Source organism: Corylus avellana, chromosome ca6 (assembly GCF_901000735.1).
Source record: "Corylus avellana chromosome ca6, CavTom2PMs-1.0".
In the NCBI taxonomy this organism is placed as follows: domain Eukaryota; kingdom Viridiplantae; phylum Streptophyta; class Magnoliopsida; order Fagales; family Betulaceae; genus Corylus; species Corylus avellana.
In genome coordinates, this window is record NC_081546.1 from 25,644,867 (window position 1) to 25,663,171 (window position 18,305).

Sequence of the window (18,305 nt, forward strand, 5' to 3'; positions counted from 1 at the left end):
AACGCTGACATTCTCCCTCTCTAAAACCCTTAACCAAATTCCCCATGCAAACCCGGACCCACCAACCAACAGCTATACATATCAACTTCTTCACGCACGTTGATACAAATCCGATGGCATATATCCTCGCCGTCTATAATGGAGCACCAACGTCTTTTCCCCACCATATATAAATGCATCCATTGATACATGGTATCTTTTTTTTCTTCTTTTTGGTGAATGGCCAACCCACGATATCCCTCTTAGAATACCCACTCCATCCTCATCTCATGCTTTCTTAAGCAAAGTACATTTCACCACAATCGTCCAAAATATTCATATAAATTATGAATATGTGAAAATAACTATAACACATGGAAACTACTAGCGCAGTGGCTCAGTAGTTTTAAAAAAGTTCTTATGAGATTGGACATTTACTAAAGCGTGACTTTGGCTTTCTGCAATAAAGAATTACTCGTATAAGACTATGACTCCATTAGTCTTGAGAAAACATATGTGGTGAGAGAGAATGATGAGTTTTCACTATACAAACGTAAAAGTACTTCCGATGAATATGATTTCCTTCTACATAAAAGTTTTTAAGAAAAATTATAAAGAACTATTTATTTAAGAGAGGATAGAAGATTTGACATGAATTTTTAATTATGGGGTTAAATTTGAATAAATTAATTTTAGAATGTAAAGAATTACCAATTTCAGAAGAGAAAAGTGACACAAGTAATGTCAGAGCTACAACGAGTCTATAACTCTTTAACAACTTGTTGACACTTGTAAAGATGTGATTGGAGTCATGTCAGCCAAAAAAAAAATTAGCACAATCCAATCACATGTTGACACGTATCAACAAATTATAAACAAAAAAAAAAAAATGTATATTATATAGCGACATAAAGATTAAGATCTTCTTTTTTTTTTTTTTTCTTTTTTTTTTTGTGTTGAGCAATGATCTTCCAAAACTACTAGGTATTCTCTCATGTAAATTTTCCTAAACCCTAATAATTGTTGTCATTTTCAAAATATGCTAAAATATAGTAAATACTGGGTTAGTAAAAATGATAATTGTTGATAAGATAAAATATCAACAATTTAATTTCAAAATAATTGTTGAGATTTGATGAATGTTTGATTGTTTGGTACAATTATAATGAGAATTTTAAAAGAATTTAATCAGAGCATATTAATTAATAGCTGCAATAAATAATCAAATCAAGAATATAATTCTATATATATTTTTTTTTTCTTGGTACGACACAATTTCAATAGCTGATGTTAAATTGAAACCGTTAAATTTAAATCAAAAGGTTGATTGATTGATTAACATCATCCAATCATTGTGTGCCTTGGTTTTGTGGATCTAGGATCTAGCTAATAGCTATTATTCGCTATTCAGATCTCGATCATCAGGATTGAATCCATTGATATTTTTGACAACACGTGATTCTGATACCCACCGATCTCAGTAGTAGCGGGGTATACAGAATCTTTCCCGGATCCACCAACGATAATGAACCGCCGGACCACGTTGCATGGAATTTTGTTTTTTTTATTGAGATTTTTTTTTTTTTTTTACATGTCCGTACAAGAGAGGGATGGAGATTCAAATTAGTGGTTTCCACTTCATTAAGTATGGTCCCAGCCGATTGAGCTATCTCTTAGGGACGATCGAGATTTGTTAGAATTCCTTTTAAATCTAAGATTTTTAAATTTATAAATTATAATTGATTATCTCATTTAAATATTTAAAATAAGTCGGATTTCAAAATTTAATGAGGAATGTACCTTATTAAATTTTGGCTTATATTAGACGCTTAGATGAGATAGATTACTGAAATTTCTGAATTTGATAATCTCAAATTTAAGAAGAATTCTAAGGAATCTCAATCCTTCAAAATGTCACTTGTTCGAATTTTATTAAAGTTCAAGCAATCTATGAAATGAGAGGAATTTTTCTAAATATTCAACTTTTATTTCACTCTTATTTTATTTCGATAACGTGATAATGTTCATCAGTCATTGGATTTACCTTTCCAAGAGTTGTCACATTAGTCATTGACATGAGAGAGATGAGAATTGTAAAGCCTCATTTGGTGAGTTGCGTATCTAAAGTTGTTCCGATCCGAATAAGTGAACTCCATAGCCCCTTATACACACATCCTGCCACAAGAGAATGGGCGAAGAGAGTTTGTAAGCGTTTTTATTTTATTTTATATTCTATTCAAAAAGGTTGGCAGAGAAGATCAATTGTAACTATTCTATCTGAGCGTAACCATAATAGTACATGTCCACTAGGAGCCGCACATGTGGGATCTGGACGGTAGAAACCGCATGCGTTTCTTCAAGTCTGATTGAGCCATAACTTGACCCTCCCCATTAAGGCACCAGTGAAATTCAATATAGTTAATACTAATAGGATTAAAGATTTTCATTTCGAAAGTTAAACTTTTACCTTAGTACATGCCCAACCATTTTGGATATTTTTTGAAGACCACTGAATCACCACCATTGATGGTATATTTTCTTCTTGGTTTTTTTAGGTACCCGCACAGATAGATTATAGATAGTAAGAGAGAGCCCCGCTACATGAAAGAAAAACAATTAAGAAAGAGTTGTGTAAAGAGAAGTTTGTACTTTTGTTTTATCTATAAGATTTTTATTTTTAAGTGAGATTTGGATATATTAAAATTTAAAATTTTGAGTTATTTTTTCTTTACTATTTTTGTATTTCATTTTTTATAATAATTGCTTTTTTTTTTCTTTTTTTTTTTGTGATCACCATTCACCTCCGTGGTAAATTTACCTGACTTTGGGAAAACCAAGTGAGATTTGGATATATTAAAATTTTAAATTTTGAGTTATTTTCTCTTTATTATTTTTGTATTTTATTTTTTATAATAATTGTTTTATTTTTTTTTATTTTTTGTGATCGCCATTCACCTCCGTGGTAAATTTACCTGACTTTGGGAAAACCACATAGACGTTGGTGTTTCCATACTTGATTGTTTATCTTATTTTTATTACGATTTTACAATTTTACCGCCAATTGTTCTCAAATTTACATCATTACTTACTTTATGGTTCTAATAAAAATAATAGACCGTGGATCACACCACGCCAACGTATCGAGCACAAAGTTGATGATGGTCAAAGCAGCCGGCCCTACCACGCACCTATCCAGGAAACATGGTGCACGGGGCCCACATCTCTTCCATTGTTGGAGAGAGAAAAGCAACAAATTTATTAATATGAAAATTATATAGTCTTTCATTTATAACCTCCAATTCTACGACCTCTCTTGTTTGTACACATTACTTAAATTTCGCAGTATTTTGTCTTATTTATTTATTTGGAATCTTACAGCTGATAAATATTAGGTATTCTTTTTATATTATTGGCCCAATTTATTAATTAATCTAATAATTCGATGAAGAGAAGTTCAAATACTCCAAATTTATCCTTATCTTAATATAATGAAGTCCTGCTATGCGGCTGCTATATTTGGCAGCTTAGTGTCAGACATATATTAAAAAAATAATAATTTTTTTTTGTTAGTTAAATTTCTATGAGTTAATATTTAGTTTCTAATGGCTCAAAACTTGTTTTTGGATTCAAAATTAAAACCTAAGGGTATAAGATTAACCTTTTAGGGATGGTATCACCCAAAAGAGATTTGATCATCATAAATTTGGTGCTAATGCCTCAAATTTGGTACTAATACCTCGAATTTTGTTCTAATACCTCAAATTTGGATTCCCTTTTAATATCTCTCTTATTCAAATTTTTTTTTTAAAAAAAAAAAAAAAAAAAAAAAAAAAAAAAAGAAAGAAGTAAAATGTCTGACGGAGGCAGCCGGAAATCTCTATTCAATATAATGATTAATGGTTAAAGTCCACTTAACCCCCTCAAACTATCATCCAATGACAATCTACCTTCCAAACTATTAATTACAACAATTTATCCTCTAAATTACCAAAACAATGACAATGTCCCCCATAATGCTAGCAAAATGACGAAATTACCCATATAAAATTTTCAATAAGACAAAAATGCCCTTAAAATTTTGAAAAAAATAAATAAATTTTAGTATTTTTGTTTTTATTTTAGTAAGGGTAATTTTGTCATTTTAAAAAAATTGAGGGTACATTGTCATTGTTTTTGTAGTTTGGGGAGTAAATTGTCTCAATTTATAGTTTGGGGGATAAATTATTATTGGGGTGGTAGTTTGAGGGAGTTAAGTGAAATTTACCCTAATATAATTAAATTCTCGGATGATTAATTATGCCTATAATTTTTTTTTTTATATAATAAACCTCATTAATTTAGGTTGTGCCTATCTCTTTATCTTATTTTCTATTTGAGGAATTAAATTGAAAACTCCCTTTCTCTATTAATAGTTATGTCACTCATTAGATAGTCCAAAATGTATTTAAACAAGTAAATTCTCTATGAGCTTTCTCATAATATGTTACCCAAATTGTTTGAGATCCCGATTTATAGTTTTAACGTTTTAATTTAGCGTTATTATATCTAATGGTATAGATGCTGTCATGTGATAAATATATTGACATATCATTCAAATATTTTAAATGAGGTGGCATTATTTACACTATTAGATATAACAACATTAAAGCATGATCATGAAATGGCTTCTATCAATTTTCATTCGAGAAATGCTAACATTTTTTCTACTGTTTTCCTAATCTTACGTAAATATTATTTTAAAAAAAAAAATTACCCTACCAATCCCTCATATGATCATAAAAATACCAAAAAAAAAAAAAATTGTAGGATTTCTCTAAATTGGTAATAATTAAAATGTGGAAAGCATTGAAGGATAATTGTTGGAGGCAGAGGAAGCATGATGAAAAGAGTGAAGAAGAGAGGAGAGGGAAGGGCATCAAAGAGGGTGACTTTTTTATAAATGCGAGTAAGCAAAAACCTGACAAAACACGAGTGCACGTCCACATTTACACCATTTATTGGGGGTCACAGTGAAAGAGCACTAAAATAAGAGACCCCCAATTAAAGCAGAGCTGTCCAAATCGAATATGCACGTGGGACCGTAGCCGCCGACATAGTCCACCACGTCATCCTGTAGTTATTTTGCGAAGAGAAGAGTATGAGGAGAGAAGAGAGAGAGAGGCTTGTAAAATAAGTGTAATTATTAATTATTAAAAGTTGCTTAATTCCCACTTTATCCGGCCTTTAATCATGCTTATTAGCATCAATGAGCTCACCCCGCCGTACAATTTGCATGTGAAGGCCATGCCCACTCATCCAAAATCTCAATCCAATAGGACCAAGGTTTATTTCAAATTGGAAAGATGGAAAGAAGTTTTTTTTTTTTTTTTTTTTGGTATTCAGCTTTCAGCATATTAAATTTATATTTATTTTTAGAGGTTATTTTTGTTAATGTGTAATATATATACACACACATATTTTTGGCTTAAAAATTAAGTTAGGCTTGTATCAAAATTAGACATGGTCTTTCCTCTCATTCATATTTTGGCCATTTCAGACGAGAAATTGTTTTATTCTTAGAATTAGGATCCTCTTCAGTTCATTTCATATTTCTCGTTCTTAGGAGTATACAAGTGAGCGGTAGTTAATAATTGCTAATCATATAACAACATAATTGCTTTTGTAGGTGGTTGGAAACATTTGTTAACCAAATATGGTGGTGCGGTTAGCAGTTTTAGGAGTGACGATTAATAATGGCTAACCTCATACCCTTATATATAATAAGACATAAATTTTTTTTAACATACTCTAATAAAGTACCAAGTATTATCTCTTACATGTTTTCTTTAATATTATTAGCTGTAACTTATTACCACTCTACTAACCTATAAAGCCAAACATTGATTTGTAAGAAATCTAAATATGTTAGATGATACTTTGCCCTTATTATGGTAAGTTGAAGGAAATACCAAAATAATATTGTTTTGGTGTTTAATACCATTTAAAACATGTCCTAAAAGGAGTTCCGCGGTATGCTCAAAAAATCAAAATGGGCCTATATCTAAAAAGCGATTATGTAGTGTGGCTTTAAGTTTCAATAACCGCTAATTGGCAGTTATTTCAAAATCGCTAATCGCTTAAAGCGGTTACAGTTAAGGCAATAACATTGCCCATTGTTTGTAAATCCCCTTTATTCGTTCATGCTCTAAAGGCATATGATAGTTTAATAAACTAAGTTTGAATAGTTTTCTTCGACCAAATTTTGACGAAAACTTTAAACCAAAAACCAAAAAAACTTCCAACAAAACAAGGTGAAGTACCAAAAAGTGCAATTAATGGAGCCGAAATTTTAGTGGAATGAGTTTTTTATATTATTGTTAAGAGGTATTAATCCATTCCTTTTCTTTTTACATTTGTATTTTGTTCTTTTCGTTTATTCTTTCAAAACAACAAGGTGAAGTACCATTTAAGCCCATTTTTGTATTTCTTTTCTTAATATGGAACCAAATACTTATAATAAGCATAACACATCATTAACGTGTAATCTAAGCATGTGTAGCAGGTGGGTGTACCATTCGGGTCAAACCTTAACACCATTTTTTGTTGTTGATGGAAGTTTTATTTTAATCTCTTTCACGTGTGAAAAATTCAAGTCTAAAAATGTAGAAATATATTGCAGCTTTTATTAAAATAATAATAATAAATGAAGTTGAGTAGATAAATTTCTATCTTGTTAATATATATATATATATATATATATATATATGAGAAAATTCACTTTACCTCTGAAAGTTCAGGAGTTTTTTAATTCGAATCCCATTATTTAAAAATTAGCAATGTACTCCTCTAATGTTTTAAAAATTTTCAATTCAGACTATTCGTTACTAATTTTCTTTTAATTGGACGGATTTTGATGCCCTTTATTCTAATTTTGCCGTCATTAAAACTTATGAAATTGAGGATATTTACGAAAATTTTAGTGCCTTGAATTTACCACTACCTTGGTGCATTTTGATATTACTTTCGTGCACCAAAATAAATTATGTTCATAAAATCAAAATTATATGGAAATTGAAGCTCTCGTGTATATATATTATATGAGAAGTGCTAGAGAGCCAAACAAATGAACCTATAAATTTTTTCAAATTAATGTGTTGTGAGTGGCAGACAAAGGAGAGGGAATTGCATTTTTTTAATTTAAAAACCCTTACCACGTCAGTTTGAAAATTTTTTCTGGGTTCATTTGTTTGGATCCGTAGCAATTCTCATATTATATATTATCATTATTTATTTTTTTGGTAAGTTTACTTAAAAAACAAATAAAGACAATGACGTTTTCCCCAACCTGAAATCTATATAGCATAAAGGATATTATTTTATAAAATAAATCCAAATCAATTTAAGATTTATTCTACTTAAATTATAGATTAATCATCACATGCTGTATTTACAAAGTTGAATGGTTTTATCTCTAATGCAAAAATTACTGAAGAGTGAAGATCCTCTTGTGAAAAACTAAACAGTAAAAATTGTTTTAATTGGAGTTCTCTTCCAATCAATCTCCGCTTTCTATTTTTTCATAAAAAAAAAAAGAAGGTATAGTTATTTTTGCAGTGGAAGCAAGCAAAATTATTCAATTTAAATTACCATAAAAACATTTTTTTCAAACTTCATGCTCCTAAAGCTCAAGGTATAGCTCTTATTATACTTCTACTTTTTAGGACAGTGACCTATAACATAAGATATAGCAGTGAATTATAGTATGCACATGCAGATTATATCCAACAACCCACTCAAACTAAATCTACAAAAAAAAAAAAAAAAAAAAAAAAAATCCTCAAAAAAAGAAAGAGGTAAGAAAAGGAAAGGGGGCAGATTTAAAAAAAAAAAAAAAAGTGGATTTCCATCATGTTCATAATGGAGAGTGATGGTGATGGTCAAAAAAATGTTCAATAATACATTATTTTTGTTTGCTTGTGGTGTGGGTTAGTTGAGTGTGAAATAAACAAGAGGGGGTACATTGGGAAAGAAAGAAAAAATTTATAAGAAAAAACCACAAAATAAAAATAAAAATAAAGGGTAAATAATGTTGATCTTTCTCAAGGTTTTGCATAATTATGCTGTATTCCCTCTTTATATATATAATATCCATCAAATAAACTAACCAACTCTCTTGTTAACATAAGTAGGTTTTGGTCAAAATATGTGAAATACTAGCTTTAAGTACCAAAAGGTGCAATTAATCACTAAATTTTATGCTTTGTAATCATTCTACTAATTATCCATTGAGACTTCAAAATTACTTAATCTAATTGGTTCAAAATTTCCTACATTTTCCTATCTCCTTAAAAAATTGTACTACATATGTTTTTGACTCAAAAAATTCCTTGATTGGAAGATCACCTCACTAATCTTAACAGCTGCTCAGCCTCTAAAAAGGGTAGCTTTATCCAATTTTATTTTATTTATTTTTGCATTGTTCTTTAGCTGGATATTCTTCTTAACAGTAGGAAGGAGGTTCCTTCTAATTTTCTTTTCTATATATATATATAAATGAGAGTAATACTTGAAAAAGGGTCTTCATAAAAGTTAATTGCTGAAGACCTGCTCAAACAGTTGAGCCTACAAAATTTTTCATATTTTGCTGGTTGCGGTTAAAAATTCAGACAGCAAAATTGTTGGAGATTTTTATGGTGGTTAAGAGGTGTATAGAATATTATAGTATAGAATAGAGTAGGGTACTGTGAGATGTATAGAGTAGAATTATTATGTAATTGTCAGTGTCATTACCAAGGGCATAGAGAGACATAAAGAAACAGATAGAGAAAGAGAAAGCAGTAGTCTAGAGAGAGAAACACAGAAAGTGGCTTTGTGTTTTTATAGAGAGAGAGAGAGAAGGGAAAGAGGAAAGGAAAAATGTCTGGGTGTTGTAGGGGAAGATAGGGAACAAAGCTTCAGCATTTGGTCTCTGAGAAACTCAGCAAACACTATAACATCCGCTCTTTTTCATTCCTTCTTTTGCCCCTCCCTTGTCGGCCGGCGACCCCACTCCCATTTTCCGGCGATTTAGCCGGATTATCTCTTCTCGCTCGAACTCCGGTGGAAGTTTGTTTCCTCTTGGTTCCTTGAGCTGATCTGAGCTCATCACTCCAGAAGTCAAAGTCTTGTCTGCTTTTTTCAAGCTTTGATTTTTGTTTGTCTGAGCTTGACCCAGAAGAGAGAGCTATTCAGAGCTTGATTTTGTTTTTCGGAAAATGAAGAGGCGTTGAATTTTTCCGATTTTTTTTTTCTTATTTTGAAAAACTCGCCGGAGAAGACAATGAAGACGCCGGCGAATGGCGCCGGAGCTGGCCCCGTCACGTCAGCTTCCAATCCCTGCGAAGGTAAAGCTCTCTCTCGTTCTCTGTCTATCTATCTTCTGTGTGTGTATGTGTACGAGTGAGAGAGCATTGGACGAATCGTTGTGTGTTGGATCAGATAAAATGGATTTTGTGCTTTTCTTTTTTCTTTTGTCCTTATCTTCTTCTTCGGTCATGTTTGTGCCGGTTTTGTACGGACTTTCCATTCTAGAAAGTCTCCGAGAAAATCGAAAACTTGCAAAAAAGGAAGCGGTTGGACTTTCAATTCCAACCGTTTTTTCCCTTTTTGTTTTCTTGGGAGACAAACAGAAGGTTATTATTAGAGAAAATTAATGGTATGTTTGATGATGGAGTCGTTTCTGACCAATGGTAGCGTGACACGTGGTGCAGGAGCAGAGAAGAAGAGCATAAACCCGGAGCTATGGCAAGCGTGCGCCGGGCCGCTGGTGAACCTGCCGCCGGCTGGGACCCACGTTGTGTACTTCCCTCAAGGCCACAGTGAACAGGTATTGTGTGCTTAACCTTTACTCTTACTCAATGGCTGCTTTGTGTCTCAATTGTAAGTCTCTGATCTCTAATTCTTGTGTCTGATTTCTTTTGGGTTTTATTTCTTGTCTGCCTTTAACACCCAAATCCCCTAATAACACTCCTTTCTTCTTCTCTTTTGTTGTTTTTGGAAATCTTTTTGGGTTTTCCTTCCTTTTTCTAAAGTTGGTTCTTTTAGCTCATAAAGTGGTTTGGTGAAATAAATGAAGAAAGTTTATATGAAAGGGGAAAAAGCATAAATGTGTCTTTTGGGGTTTTACTAAAGTGGGTGTTTTTTGGTAGGTAAATATCGTTTTACCTTTTACGGTGAGATGATGTCGTTTTTCTGATGTGATTATCTGAGTCTTTCAGTTCAAGTATCACACTTTCTTGGATAACATGTTGGTGTGGTATAGGTATGAGATTAATTTATAAATGAGTAATGCTATTATTTTACGATTGCCTTATAATTTGACGATGTGACAGTGAAAATCAGTCATTGGACAAGCACTTATAAAAAATAAAAATAAGGGCAGATTTTTACTTCCAAGTCATTCTAGTCGTATGGCATAGGTTTAACAGTCTACTAAATAACATTACTCTTTATACATTTATTCTATTTTTCATCATAATTGTATTGATATTTTTCTTTTCTTACTTTCTTCTAAATGATTGTTGTTGTTGACTTCTTCTTGTTGTTATTGTTACTACTTGTGAGACTGAAAAATCTTAAACGAGTGTATTTTTAGCCTTTGAACAAGGTGAAATAATCCTAAGCATAAATCCTTCATTTGCTTGAAATCATTTTGGAATTCCACGCATACGGTTTCTTAAATGTTTGTAATGTAAAAAGAAGCTTTTACATTTTTGGAGTTAGCGTATCCTGACTTGAGAGTGACAATCCTGGTTTCAGGTTGCAGCTTCTATGAAGAAGGATGTGGATGCGCAAATCCCAAACTACCCGAATCTTCCTTCCAAGCTGCTATGTCTCCTTCACAATGTCACTCTGCATGTATGGCTCACCTTATCTGGCTTTTACCTTCCAAACAGAATGATTTTGTTACGAAGTTTGTAAAGTCTTTATTGTTTGAATGATTAGGCGGATCCAGAAACAGATGAAGTATATGCTCAGATGACACTCCAACCGGTTCCTTCTGTAAGGACTTGACATGAAACTACCAGCATCTTTATTTCATAACAAAACTCTGTAGATGCCCTTAAATCACATGATAGCATATGCTTTGTGGTTTAAGTTTTCCCCAAGCTTAAGGAAACATGTACCCTATCTCAATCTCTAGGAATTTCTGAGAGTGAACTTAGCATGTCCCAAATTGCCAACTCAATCTGAATCTATCAAGCTTGATGTGCAGTTTGACAAGGATGCTCTATTGAGATCAGATCTTGCACTCAAGACGAATAAACCCCAACTGGAGTTTTTCTGTAAAACATTGACAGCCAGTGATACAAGCACCCATGGAGGGTTTTCCGTCCCACGCCGCGCAGCAGAGAAAATCTTCCCTCTTCTTGTAAGCGATTTCCCTTTATTCTAAAGGTTTACTGCATTACTTTCAAATTTTATCTTGTTCCTGTTACTATATAGGACTTCACCATGCAACCACCTGCTCAAGAACTTACGGCCAAGGATTTACACGATACCTTATGGACCTTCCGCCATATCTATCGTGGTATGTTCTCTTAGCAGCCATTTGAAAGTTTAACAGTTGAACACAAATTGGATTTGGATGCTAAAGAATTCGAAGTTCAAAATTCTACATAATTCTTGAAATAGCTATCTAGCTAATCCAAATGCAGGACATCAATATTTGCAATTCAGAAATTCCATTTAAAGTTCTGTATCCAATCAGAGATTACAGAATCTTTACCTATAATAATTATGTTTTCTGTCATTCGTTTCTAAATATCTGCTGCCAACTCCTTGTTTACCTTCCCCTAGGACAACCAAAACGTCACTTGCTTACGACTGGATGGAGCCTATTTGTTAGTGGAAAGAGGCTTTTTGCTGGTGATTCAGTTTTATTCATTAGGTAATTCTCACTAATTGAAATGATTGGAAAGTTTCTTTTCAATTACCAAATTCGCAATGATATTCATGTTTATTTGTTAGTGAACTCCTTAATACATCATGTATATGCATGCTTTTATAATTCAACTAAAATTTTTGGTCAATATACAATTTTGATTCCTGAAGTATGCATCATATTTCAACTCCATTCCTAACAATTATCCTATCTTACCGCCACTATGCTAACAACAATTGCTCGTGTGGCACTTTTTTTGTACATATCTTTATAAATAATAATGACATACTTATCAAAAAATCTTTATAATGCTGACATCACTAGTTAAGGCACATGATGTTCTCTCAAAATCAAGGTTTATGGACAAGTTTTTTCTGTTTATTTTACTTTTACTTTAAATATTAAATTTATGTGTATTCATATTTTTATTTTGTGAAATTAACATATGGCCTAATAATGTGTTATGCAAGAAATGAAGGAAATGTAAACAAAAAACATCTGCCACCACAGTAATTACTGTATGCATAGTGACAGTGAGGCCATATAAGGGTCAATTGTGCTGTTTTGGAAACTTTAAAGACTGAATTGAAACACAAAAAAAAAAAAAAAAAAAAAAATCAAAAACGAAATTGCGTATAGTTCAAGACCAGAATTATAATTTGACCGAGATATTTTAAAGGAAACAAATACCCTTTGATCAACCTTATGATATTTAATGCTTGTGAGCAGAGATGAAAAGCAGCAGCTTCTTTTGGGCATTAGAAGGGCTAACAGGCAACCCACCAACCTATCATCATCAGTATTGTCGAGTGATAGCATGCATATAGGGATTCTAGCAGCAGCAGCTCATGCTGCAGCAAACAATAGCCCCTTTACGGTGTTCTATAATCCCAGGTCAATATTTATTGGCTTAGTTATATGTCAAATGAATTAATTTCTCCATATTGAGAGATCAAACTGAACTGAATATTCTTTGTATATGCAGGGCAAGTCCATCAGAATTTGTTATTCCTTTAGCCAAGTACTACAAGGCTGTATATAGCAACCAAATATCACTTGGCATGCGGTTTCGGATGATGTTTGAAACAGAAGAGTCAGGAACAAGAAGGTAGTTGTATTTGTATTTTTATATTTACTTTGGATGTTAACAATAGCATGGAATTAATGCTTTAGAGAATTGTGCTCAAAGACGCCAATGTGGAAAACTGATGAGAGCTTGATGTTGGAAACAAGATTGACTTCTGTTTATTTCAAATTTCAAAGATAGGTAGTTTAGCACTTGATGTTTAGGTTCCTTATATATTTTCAACTCTAGCCATGATTCTTGAATAGTTAATCAAGTTTCGAGTGGCATGAGAAGCCAAATGGCATTCCTGGATCTGAAGAAATTTGGTTTGGAAAATTGATTGAAATTGAAGGATGTTGGGCTTATAGAAAAAAAAAATTCTGCAGGTATATGGGTACAATCACAGGTATCAGTGATCTTGATCCTATTAGATGGAAGACCTCACAGTGGCGTAATTTGCAGGTAAAACTTCTGGCATGTATGTTCTGTTTTAATTGTCAATTTTCACTATCAATAATGTAGAATACCTGTGTGATCACTCGTGTATACTTGAAAAGGTTGGCTGGGATGAGTCAACAGCTGGGGAAAGGCGGAACCGGGTCTCAATCTGGGAAATTGAACCGGTAACTGCTCCATTTTTTATCTGTCCCCCTCCATACTTTAGAACAAAGCGTCCAAGGCAACCTGGAATGCCAGGTACAATATGTGCTGCTGCAGCAACCTTACATCTTGTTTGACACTTTTGTTGTTGGAATCTTGACATCTATTATTTTGTTAAGTCTGAATGTATATAACTTTGAGAAAACAGATCCTTGCTTGGGTGGGACCCTTACTGCATGTTGGGGCTTTTGTTTAAATTTTAATATCTATTATTTTGTTCAGGCATTTTGTATATAAATTCAGGAAAAGTTCTTGCTTGGGTGGTTTCCTAGGTCATTTATCGCATTGAATACTATTGCCTAGAATTTGCTTTGATGCAATTAATTGTCCTGTAGTGGTTTAAGGTATCAGCTGATCCAATTATCCAATAAAGTATGAATACCTGGAATTAAATGGGGTGGGGTTTCATGCAATTGATTCTCTCCTATCCTGTCTGCGTCAATGTTTGACCTTCGGTATCTTCTGTGTAGTCTTTTGAATGTTGGGTTGTGTGAAATGCCTTAGGCTGATAATTGAAATCTTGAAGAGGCTTTTCATTGTCTTTCTGGCATGTTATTGTCTCTTTTAATTAATCAAACCTAAATAGAGAAGTAGAAGACACTTATATCCTTTTTTGGTTACTTATCAAAAACAAAAAAAAAAACTTATATCCTTTTTTGGTTATTGGACGTTACCTTACTATTACTTTTGCAGATGATGAATCCTCTGAATTAGACAACTTGTTCAGAAGGACAATGCCTTGGCTTGGTGATGATATCTGCATGAAGGATCCCCAGGCTCTCCCTGGCCTAAGTTTAGTCCAGTGGATGAACATGCAGCAAAACCCTTCCTTGGCTAACTCGATGCAGCCAAATTACATGCATTCCATGTCTGGATCTGTTCTGCAAAGCCTTGCTGGAGCAGATCTTTCCCGTCCGTTAGGTTTGTCCGCACCACAAATACCTCAGTCAAACAACTTACAGTTCAATTCCCAGAGGTTACCTCAGCAAGCACAACAGCTTGATCAACTCCAAAAGCTACCATCCACAATGAACCCATTAGGATCTATTATTCAACCACAGCAACAGTTGGGCGATATTACTCAACAATCAAGGCAAAATGTGGTTAATCAAACTCTACCTTCAAGTCAAGTTCAGGGCCAAATTCTGCAGCCTCAGTCTCTTGTTCAAACTAACAATATCCTTCAGCAGCAGCCATCTATTCAAAACCATCAGCCTCACAGAAATGTCCCTCAGAACCTGCAGCAGCAGCATCAACAACAAAGTATTGGCCCGAACCAACAGCAAAACCTTATTCAACCCCAGCTGCCTGATCAAGTAAACCAACAGTTTCAAATATCTGATAATCAGAGTCACATTCAACTGTTACAGAAGCTTCAGCAGCAGCAGCAGCAGCAGCAGCAGCAATCACTTCTAGCACAGCAGTCAGCTGCTCAATTGACACAACTCCAAGATCCACAGAGACTGTTAGATATGTCCCAGAGCTTCTCTAGATCTATGACATCCAACCAAGTGTTGGAGCTCCCTCAAGCAACCTCTACCTTGCTCCCTCAGTCAAACAATATCCCACTTCAGATGACAAAGAATAACAGTCACACAAATATTCGGTTCTCTCATCCTCCCCAGCAGCCAAAGCCTCAACAACAGCAATCTGGTATTCTGCCTGAAATATCTGGACATGTGGGACTTACCCCAAGCTCAACATCCAATCAGCTATTTACAGCTGCTAGCAGTATGGTGACAGGAGCTGCTGGAGCAGGGCAGTCTGCAATTACCGATGATCTCCCATCTTGTTCCACTTCACCTTCCACAAACAATTGTCCGAATGTGCTTCAGCCAGTGATGACTGGCAGGCCCCATCGAAGTACAGCAATGGCGGAGGACATGGCTCAGTCTGCTGCCACAATTATGAGTCCAATTCCATTGGAAACCCTGTCATCTAACGCTACCTTGGTTAAAGATTTGCAGCAGAAGTCCAATGTTAAGCCTTCATTGAACATCTCTAAGAATCAAAATCAAGGATTTTTTGCTCCACAAACATACCTCAATGGTGCAGCTGCCCAGACAGATTACTTGGATACTTCATCTTCAACAACATCAGCCGGCCTTTCTCAGAATGATGTCCATTTACAGCAGAATCACAACCCAGTGTCTTTCAATCCACAATCGTTGTTGTTCAGAGATGCTAGTCAGGATGGGGAAGTTCAGGTAGATCCTAGGAGTACGGTTGCTTATGGGACTAACATTAATGGCCAATTAGGGATACCCTTGAATCCTGATCCTTTATTAGCAAAGGGTATGGAAGGGTTAGGGAAGGATTTTCAAAATAATCTCTCTTCAGGGGGCATGCTCGCAAACTATGACAACTCAAAAGATGCTCAGCAGGAACTTTCATCCTCAATGGTTTCCCAGTCTTTTGGAGTACCAGATATGACATTTAACTCGATTGATTCCACAATAAATGATAGCAGCTTCTTGAACAGAGGTCCTTGGCCCCCACCGCCGCAGTTTCCGCGATTGCGGACATTTACCAAGGTTGGGTGCTTTATATCAAACCTTTCAGCAACTGGTACTATGTTCTGTGTCATTTTTGGTACTTGTCTAGGATTTTAACTTTGGTCAATTATTGTGAAGGTGTACAAACGTGGAGCCGTGGGGAGATCCATTGATATCGCCCGTTATTCGTGTTATGATGAGCTTAAACAAGGCCTGGCTCGAATGTTTGGCATAGAGGGACAGTTGGAGGATAGACAGAGAGTAGGCTGGAAACTTGTCTATGTAGATCATGAGAATGATGTTCTCTTAGTAGGCGATGACCCTTGGGAGTAAGTCAATTCCTTTTCTGGTTAGAGTAGCTTATCTTTTGCTTTCACATGCAAACACACACCCACATGCATGTACATGTATAAATTTTCCTGTTGAAAAGAAAGCTTTAGGCTTTCTGTTCAAAATTGGTTTTATAATGTCTTCTGGGCCATATGTTCAGATGGATATTTTACGTGCGAAGTTTTCTGGTTCCTACAATGTTTTTTAAGCAAATGCGTTTAGGGCCAGCCCTAATGCTCCTCTTTATTTTAGGAAATTCAGATTTTAAACCAATCAACTTCTTGCCTTTATGGAAGGCAACATATTTTTTTTTTGTAAGCTTAAAGACTCTGTTTCATTTGCCGTACTTTATGGTTTTTCCATGCTCACTGGCCTTGAACGATAATCTTTCCTAATCCAGCACCAAAGTTTTGTTGGTTTCATCCAAACTTTTTGCTAATGCTCTTTCCTGAGATGGGAAGTTACCAGTAGATTTATGTCTGGTTCTGAGAAGTTTCCATTTCTTTGAGGGAAAACTCAACTTTTTGATGATCTTGGTATAATCTGCCACTTGTTAATTTGTTGGTCCTATTTCAAGTGACTGGAGAAATTCATTGATCTAAGACAAGTTTTTTTTCAATGGAAAACCACATATGGCATATAACATCTAACATCAGAAGAATTGAAGCCTTGTCAAAGTGTATCATATTTGTATGTCCATTAAGTTATCTCCAAAATATTTAAGTCGGAAAACTCCAAATTTGTCAACATAGTTAGTCTGTGTCTCTTACATTTTTTAATGTTTTGGGTTATTTCAGGGAGTTTGTTAACTGTGTCCGCTGCATCAAGATCCTGTCCCCTCAAGAAGTCCAGCAAATGAGCTTAGATGGAGACTTCGGAAGCGCTGTCCTTCCAAATCAAGCCTGCAGCAGCTCTGATGGTGGAATTGCTTAATGTAGTCTTACCTGATGATAAGGATTCTTCTTCCAGATTGGGAGCTTATACTGTTTATAATAATCTGTTCATAGCTTTCCATATGGCATGTATTAGCTATATCCCACAACTGGCTTTTCCAGTTGCAGGCCCATTAAGAAGTGATCCTTAGTCTGTTGGAGTGGGTCTTTTCTTAAATTTTGGCACCATTCTGAAACTGTGAGAAGTAGGGGGCGAGGAGATGTATTTCCAGAATAGTGAACAACCCAGTTTGGTATGAGTCACAGCTCTTCGACATGATGATGATGATGCTGTGAGATCAATACCCAATTATTTTCCCCTTTTTTTTTTTTTTTTTTTTTTAGTATTTGAAACTATCCCACTCAAGTGCTCTGTAGAAAGCAAAATCATGAAATTGTAAGGCCTAGTTTTCGAGTGTGTAAATTTGTAGATTTCTTCAGTCCTTCAATGGAATTGATTATATGAAATTGAGTACAATAGTTTCTCTGTGATTGTGCAGTTTTGTGCACATTCCAAGCCAGTTGTCTTTTATTTTTAGCTGAACTCAACAAGTACTTTTTGTCAGAAAGAAAGAAACAAGTTGATATTCCATAAGAGGTAACAGCCATAACTTAGAATGATGTAGGGAAATCTCATAATGCATGCAGGCAATCATACAAACATCTATGGATTTGCAAATCAATCCTTGTAAAACTAGTATTTGCACGCCAATCCCGATCTTTGCGAACCAGTCCCTACCAAACTGGTCTTTGCAAAACCAATCTTTGCAAGGCCAGTCATTGCAAAGCCAGTTCTTAGAAAATAGTCCTAGCAAAACCAGATTTTGCCAACTAATCTCTAGAAAAATGTTATTTGTAAACCAATCTCTAAACCGTTAGGGTCTGTCTGGTAAAATACCAATTTTGAGAAGTGTTTTGGGATTTGAAAGAGTTTTGAAAAA

General features: G+C 34.4%; 1 protein-coding gene across 1 annotated transcript; it reads left to right on the forward strand.

The window, feature by feature from the left end:
- The first annotated feature begins 8,799 nt into the window (after positions 1-8,799).
- On the forward strand, positions 8,800-17,881 carry LOC132183703 (auxin response factor 19-like). The gene is made up of 14 exons (XM_059597090.1): positions 8,800-9,341; positions 9,708-9,823; positions 10,756-10,854; positions 10,942-10,998; positions 11,213-11,368; positions 11,443-11,527; positions 11,797-11,887; positions 12,611-12,775; positions 12,867-12,989; positions 13,334-13,409; positions 13,505-13,643; positions 14,301-16,141; positions 16,241-16,431; positions 17,230-17,881. The coding sequence occupies exons 1-14, from the start codon at positions 9,278-9,280 to the stop codon at positions 17,363-17,365; spliced, it is 3,339 nt and encodes a 1,112-aa protein (XP_059453073.1). The 5' UTR covers positions 8,800-9,277; the 3' UTR covers positions 17,366-17,881.
- The last annotated feature ends 424 nt before the right edge of the window (positions 17,882-18,305 follow it).